General features: G+C 42.5%; 1 protein-coding gene across 1 annotated transcript in view; it reads left to right on the top strand.

Annotated features, from left to right (window-relative positions):
• The first annotated feature begins 883 nt into the window (after positions 1 to 883).
• Positions 884 to 8,075, top strand: part of BRCA2 (BRCA2 DNA repair associated) — a 101,088-nt gene continuing 93,896 nt past the window's right edge. Inside the window, 2 exon segments of the mRNA XM_007955959.1 lie at positions 884 to 950; positions 3,268 to 3,505. Coding sequence (XP_007954150.1) covers positions 884 to 950; positions 3,268 to 3,505 — 305 coding nt within the window.

Raw genomic sequence — 8,075 nt, 5'->3', positions numbered from 1 at the left:
GTGTAGAGAGCAAGCTTTCCGCGCGAACTTCTGAAGAGGGCGGGAGAGGCGGAGCTGCCGGGTGTACGTGCCCGGGCTGGGCCGTGGGTCTCCGGGACCGCAGCCTGAGGACTGGGACTCCTGATCTGAGCGCCTCCGAGGTGTTTGTCAACCTTCTCCAGACGAAGGGACCCGCTGGAGCCGGTCAGTGGCGGCGGGCGGAGACAGACATGGCCCCGTAGCATCGGCCGCCTGGTCCCCTCAAGGGTCGTGGCGGGGACGCCTCTCGTGCGGGGGTCGGAGCCAGGCCTGGGGGTCTTTGGGGGTCTGCTAACCCCCTCCCTTGGCTGGGAGGAAGGAGAGGCCACGGGCTCCCAGTCCGCCCGCCGGAAACCTCGCCTTTGCACCCAGGGTTTGTCCTCACCTGTCCCCCACGTCCGGGTCGGTACTTGACGGAATATTTCTATTTGGGGAGCTGTTTTACAGCCCAGAGGGCACACCGCGTCTGCCTGCCCCGCCCCCAGGTGATTGGCATCTTCCGCAGATGGACAGATTTCCAATTGTCAGCCCGTGTTGATCGCCGACTGGCACCACTAGGGGCCGGTGAAATTAAAATTAACTCACATTGAAAAATCCTGGTTTTGAGTCGCGTTAGTCACGTTTCCAGTGGCCCATGGCTAAGATGGAGGTAGTGGCCCCTGGATTGAGTGGCACAAATACAGGATGTTCCCATCATTGCAGGGAAGTTGGACCCCAGTAAACAGTTAATTTTCAGGCGAGTTTAGCAGCACTTCCTACTGTACCTTAGAGTCACTTCCCAAGGACTGTACTTCGCTGAAGCGTATTTTGGTCTTCTCTTTTGCAGAATTATTTCTCAAGCGTTGGAATAATACCATAGACAAAGATGCCTGTTGGATCCAAAGAGAGGCCAACCTTTTTTGAGATTTTTAAAATGCGATGCAAGGAAGCAGGTATTGGTGGGTTTCATATAATTGGATATACATGACACTGAAAATGTTTTCAGAAAAATATGTTAAGGTGCGTGATTTGCTAAAAAGAACCCAATGCGTTGTATTTTTGTTTCTACTTTGTTCCTTATGGAATTGTATACATCCAGTTAAGGACATCATTGTAGTTAACAAAATGATAAGTATAGAATCCCTGCTTGGTGGGTAAAGAGGAGACTGTCCCTTTGATTAGTGGTGGGAAGAATTGTTTTTAAAGCACTTCTAGGAACCCTGGTGGTACAGTGGTTAAGCATTTGGCTGCTGGCTGCTAAACATTGCTGGCCACTAATCAGTCTTTGGAAGAAAGATGTGGCAGTCTGCTGCCATAAAGATATACAGGCATACATTGGAGATACTGCAGATTGGCTTGCAAACCACCACAGTGATGTAATTATCACAATAAAGTGAGTCACAGCAGATTTTTGTCTCCCAGGGTGGTTGGGCATTCCTATTTCCGTAGTGATACTGCCTCAGAAACCCACTGAGGGGTCACTATGAGTTGGGGCCAACTCGATGGCAAACAACAACAACAACAGGGTGTATTCAAAGATACATTTACACTATAAACTCACCAAATCAAACTCACTGCCATCAAGTTGATTCTGACTCAGCAACCTCCGTAGGGTTTCCAGGGCTGTAAATCTTTATGGAAGCTGATTATCTCATCTTTCTTCCATGGAGTGGCTGGGGGGTTTGAACCACCAACCTTTTGTTTAGCAGCCAAATACCTTAACCACTACACCAGCAGAGCTCTTTATGTTTACACTTTACTGTAGTGCCTAAGGCATTTGACTGCTATCCAGAAGGCTGGCAGTTCAAACCCACCAGCCACTCCTTGGAAGGAAGACTGGGCATTCTGTAGAGATACTGCCTCGGAAACCCAAGGAGTGGTCACACCGTGAGTTGAAACTGACTCGATGGTAGTAAGTTGGGTGGTTTTTTTTTTTGTAGTCTATTAAGTGTGCAATAGCATGACGAGAATGTTTGAAATACTGTGAATGAACAAAATGGGACATAGAGACAAGGAGCGAGCAATACTGTTGACAAAATGTTGCCTGCAGACTTTCTCAACTCAGGGTTTCCCACACACCTTCAATTTGTGTTAAAAAGAAAAAAAATGCCTATCTCCAAAGCACAATAAAATGAAGCTCATTAAAATGAGGTCTGCCTGCACAGCCTTGGAAACCCATGGGACGTTTCTTCTCTGTTCTCTGGGGTCAGGACAGTTTGCAGTCATAAGCAGACATGCTTCCTGCATACTTCCTATTTTGTCTCACAGCATAAAAAAGATGTGTCAAAGGGTGGTGCTTTAATAAAATTAAATTTGTATTATTTCACTGAGTACACTGGTATTTCTTTCTTTTTTAAATTGCAACCTCATGGTCAAAACCAAACCTATTGTTACGGAATCAATTCTGACTCCTAGTGACCCTCTAGGAGAGCATAGAACTGCCCCCATAGAGTTTCCTTTTGGAAGCAGACAGCTGCATCTTCCTCCTGTGAGGCTGGTACGTTTGAACCACTGTCTTTTTGGTTAGTAGCCAAGCACTTAACCACTGTGTGTGCCACCAGTGTTCCTTTCAAGTGCACGATAGTGAAGAGTAAAATGATAACTAGTACATTTTGGTGCCATAGCCTTGACTCATGCTAAGGTCTGACAGTTTCACTCACCATTGTTTTTGCATCCTTAGTGCTAATGTCAGCACAGTGAAAAGGCAGATAATGTCCTTGTCTTATTATCAGAATTGCTTTGACCTTGTGGACCTCCTGAAAGGGTCTTGGGGACTGGCCCCCAGTGGTCCATGGACCATACTTGGAGAACCACTGCTTTACAGGATGGATAGATCATAGAAATTTTAGCATTTTTTTCTAACAGAAAACCTTTCCTCTGCTTTCTTTGACAGTCTTCATGTTCTGTATACCCATAGCCGTGCTACATACACTGATGTAGTCTTTATAATTATTTGAGTTATATCTCTGGGGTGCATTCTTACTGGGAATGATTTTTGGTCCTAATTTGTGAATGCAAGAGAGCAAGACAACTGTAGAAAAGCTAATATGGCTAAGATACTGTTCCTTGTAACTTGTGAACTCGTTATACTTTACTACAGATTCATAAGGGAATGGATTAATAGTTATTTAAATTAATAACCCTCAACCAAAATAATTCCCAGTCAGATCTCAAGCATTTTTTTAAAAATTTTGATCTTTACTCTATAAGTTTCTGGACCTTTCTGTGTTACTGATTGAAACCAAGCTGGAATTTTTATGTTTCTTACAGATTTAGGACCGATAAGCCTTAATTGGTTTGAAGAACTTTCCTTAGAAGCTCCACCATATAAAACGGAACCTGTAGAAGACTCTGAATATAAAATCAGCAGTTATGAACCAAACCTCTTCAAGACACCACAGAGGAAACCCTTCTGTAATCAGTTGGCATCAACTCCCATCATATTCAAAGATCAAGGTATGACCTTAACACTGTACCAATCTCATTTAAAATAATTATTTAAATACAGGTTAAGATCAAACCCGTTGCCGTTGAGAACAAAACACTGCTGAGTCCTGTGCTGTCCTCACGATCCTTACTGTGCCTGAGCCCATCGTCGCAGCCACTGTGTCAACCCATCTCATTGAGGGTCTTCTCCCTTTTCACTGACCCTCTACCTTACCAAGCATGATATCCTTCTCCAGGAACTAGTCCCTTCTGACAGCATAACCAAAGTAGGTGAGACAAAGTCTGACCATTCTCACTTCTAAGGAGCATTCCAGCTATACTTCTTCCAGGGCAGATTATTCATTCTTCTGGCAGTCCATGGTATTTTCAGTATTCTTCACCAATACCACAAATCAAAGGAATCAAACTCTTCTTCGGTGTTCCTTATTCATTGTCCAGCTCTCACATGCGTATAAGGAGGTTGACAATACCGTGGCTTGGGTTAGGCACACGTTAGTCTTCAAAGTGATTTATTTGCTTGTTAACACTTTAAAGAAGTTCTTTGTAGCACATGTGCCCAATGCAATATGTCTGATTTCTTTCTTTCTTTTTTTTTAATGACTTTTTTAAAAATTTTTTTGTGATTGGGTGAACGTTTACAGAGCAAATTCACTTTCCATACAGCAAGCAGCTCACATACACTTTGTCTCATGACAATGACTGCAATTTCCCACAATGCAACAGCTCCCTTCCCACTTCCTACCTGTCGCGGCTGGCGCGACAATTCTAGAACAGGGGGTAAGAGAATGAGGTAAGAATGAGAGAAAAGTTAAAGGATGGGAACGGGAGGGACACTCAGAGCCATTGCAAAGCAGTGCCAATTTTATTATGATTATTCTCAAACTTACATACAAGTTTAACATGGGAAAAGTGCACAATTCATATGTCATACAATCAATCACAAGTTAATCAATATTGGGAAAAGTATATGCATAAACAATTGGCATATTAAAATTTAACCTAACATTCCTGTTCCCATAAATCAAGTTGCCACAACTCAGGTCACCATAACCTCTTAAATTCTATACTCATTCTTCTATATCCCCTAGAAACCTGTGTTTCCTGGCAACTTATATAGTTTAGATTGGCTTCCGCATATTCTGGGTTCAATCAAAGGTTATGCCTCTTTTGCACCTGCTGTTTCTCTGAACAATGCAAGGGAGAAAATGGCTGATGATATCCCAAGAACAGGGCTCAAACTTCAGGGACACTTAACAGCATCAACCCACAAGCCTTAGGGCCTATCAGTCCTAGTCCTTATGGGGACACTGAAAGTATCAACCTATTTATGAGAGCCGTTGCTCAATTAGCCACTCACCATGTCCCAAACAGTCCTTTAAGACTTAGGGCTCTCCACACCTACCCATAGTTACCTCTTCCCTGTGTCCTTCCCATGTACTCCTGCCTTCTGAGAGCTGACTCCCTATGCGTACACTGCTCTTCTATTCTCCCATGATGGATCTCTCCAGGAGGTGTATCTACCTACTGTAAATCTTCAGCTCATATACCTGTCTTTTGTTTGGCTGGAAGCCACAGGAGTGGGTTCAATTCCAGACCTGAAGGGCAGGTGGGGCCATAGTCTCAGTGTTTCCATCAGGCTCTGTCAGACCGTAAACCTGGTCTTTCTTTTTCTTTTTTTTTTAATGACTGTGAGTTTTGTTCCACGGTGTTCTCTCACTCTATTCAGGGTCTCCTACATAGATCCGCCTCTGAGTGATTGACAGTGGTTCTTCTGGTGTCATAGTCGTATAGGCTGAGGATAGCATGGTGTACCAGTTGCTTGGACTGATTGTTTCTATGTGTCTTTGATTTTCTTCTCTCATGTGTGATTTCTTGACTGCTGCTTCCAAGGGTGTTGATTGTGGATCTAAGTAAAATGATATCCTACTTATCTACAATCTTTATTCCATTTATCATGATGCTGCTTATTGGTCTAGTTGTGAGGATTTTTGTTTTCTTTATGTTGAGATGTAATCCATACTGACGGCTGTAGTCTTTGATCTTCATCAGTAAGTGCTTCAAGTCATCTTCACTTTGAGCAAGCAAGGTTGTGTCATCTGCATGTCGCAGGTTGTTAACGAGTCTTCCTCCAATCCTGATGCCTCATTCTTCTTCATATTGTCTGGCTTCTTGAATTATTTGCTCAGCATACAGATTGAATAAGTATGGTGAAAGGGTACAACCTTGGCACACACTTTTCCTAATTTTAAACCACATAGTATCCCCTTGTTTTGCTTGAATGACAGCCTCTTAGTCTGAGTGTATGTTCCTATGAGCACTGTTAAGTGTTCTGGAATTAACATTCTTCACAATGTTATCCATAATTTGTTATGATCCACAAGGTTAACATCTTTCTGGTGTTCTTTCCTTTCAGCCAAGATCTGTCTGACATCAGCAATGATATCTATCATTCCAGGTCCTCTTCTGAATACAGCTTAACTTTCTGGTAGTTCCCTGTCAATGTACTGTTTTTGGATTATTTTCAGCAAAATTCTACATGCATGTGATATTCATGACATTGTTTGTTAATTTTTGCATTCCATTAATTACCTTTCATTGGAATGGGTATATGGATCTCTTCCAATTGGTTGGTCAGGTAGCTGTCTTCCAAATTTCTTGGCTCAGAGGAGTGAGCCATTCCAGCATTGCATCTGCTTGTTGAAATATCTCAATGGGTATTCCATCAATTCCTGGAGCCTTATTTTTCACTAATGCCTTCAGTGCAGCTTGGACTCTTTCTTTGCGTACCATTTGTTCTTGATCATATGCTACCTACTCAAATGGTTGAATGTCGACCAATTCTTTTTCATACAGTGACTGTATTCCTTCATCTTCTTTTGCTGCTTCCTGCATCATTCAATAATTTGTCCTGCAGTCCTTCTGTATTGCATCTTGAGACTTAAATTTGTCTTCAGTTCTTTCAGCTTGAGAAATGCTGTGCTTGTTCTTCCCTTTTGGTTTTATAACTCCAGTTCTTTATACATTTCATTATACTACTTTACTGTATCTTTACTGTATCAAGCCACCCTTTGAAATCTTCTTGTCAGCTCTTTTATATCATCATTTCTTCCTTTTGCTTTTAGCTACTGTATGTTCAAGAGTAAGTTTCAGAGTTTCTTCTGACATCCATTTTGTCTTTTCTTTTTTCCCTGTCTTTTTTCTATAATTTGGGTGAAAGTTTACAGAGCAAATTTACTTTCCATACAGCAACTTACATACACTTTGTCTTATGACATTGACTACAATTTACCACAATGCAACACCTCCCCTCCCACTTCCTACCAATAGTTACCTCTTCCCTGTGTCTTTCCCTTCCATGCATTCCTGCCCCCCGAGGTGTCTCTCTGTGCATACACAGCCCTTCTATTCTCCCGTGATTGTTCTCTCCAAGTAGTGTGTCTACCTAATGTAAATTTTGCCTCCTATGCCTGTTTTTTGTTTGGGTTCAATTCCAGACCTGAAGGGTAGCTAGGGGCCATAGTCTCAGTGGTTCCATCAGGCTCTATCAGATTGGCAAACCTGGTCCCTTTTTTTTTTTAATGATTTTGAGTTTTGTTCCACATTGTTGTCCAGAATCTCCTACATAGATCTGCCTCCAAGTGGTTGATAGTGGTAGCCGGGCACCATCTAGTTCTTCTGGTCTCATAGCCATGATGTTATTCTTTAGGGTTGCATAATATTCCATTGTGTTTATATACCATAGTTTGGTTATCCATTCTTCAGTTGATGGACACCTAGCTTGTTTCTATCTTTTGGCTATTGTGTACGCTGAGGATCGCATAGTATACCAGTCACTTAGACTAATTATTTCCTTGAATCTTTGGTTTTCTTCATTCTTCTTTGCTCTGGATGAGGAGAGGCCCTTAGTTGCATATAGAGGGCCGCTTGGAAGGTTTTAAGATCCCAGTCACTATTCGCCAAAGCAGAATGTGGAACAATGTTTTGGGTATTATGTTATGCCAGTTGAGCTTGATGCCCCCTACCACTATGGTCCTGAGCCCACAGGTCCAACTATTCACTCCCTCTGGGTAGCTGGCTGTGGCCAAAAAGTGACTACAACCTTGTCCCTTGTCAGCTCTACTATATACCTGGGAATTCTTATAGAACATATCTATACACTTGTAGAGACATTGTCTGCCAACCCTACACATGGTCTTGGGCACACTCCCCCCTGCAGAGACATACCTAATAGTTCAGCCTGTCCACCCATATACCTGTGTTTGCCTTCACTGACAATGCAGTACTGTATGTGCAAAAGGACTCATCTTTGTTGTCTGTACCTCCCATGCACTCTCTGTTTCCTCTTTCTCAGTGCCACCTTGTTGATCCCTCACATTTGGTACATTGCCCTTCTCTTCACTCAAATCAATACTTGTCTCTACCTATCTACCAGTGTTTCCTTCTCTTCCCTCCCACCCCTGGTAACGAACAAAGAAAATTTCGTTCCATATATAAACCTTTCCTTAACTTATTACAGTAACGGACTAATACAATATTTGTCCTTCTGTGATTAACTTATTTCTCTCAGCATAATGTCCTCCCAAGTTCATCCACTTTATGTGATATTTTACAGATTCTGTGTTATTCTTTGG

Source organism: Orycteropus afer, unplaced genomic scaffold, assembly GCF_000298275.1.
Source record: "Orycteropus afer afer isolate SDZICR_OR568_19922 unplaced genomic scaffold, OryAfe1.0 scaffold00558, whole genome shotgun sequence".
Lineage (NCBI taxonomy): Eukaryota > Metazoa > Chordata > Mammalia > Tubulidentata > Orycteropodidae > Orycteropus > Orycteropus afer.
This window is presented reverse-complemented; position numbering and strand designations above follow the sequence as displayed.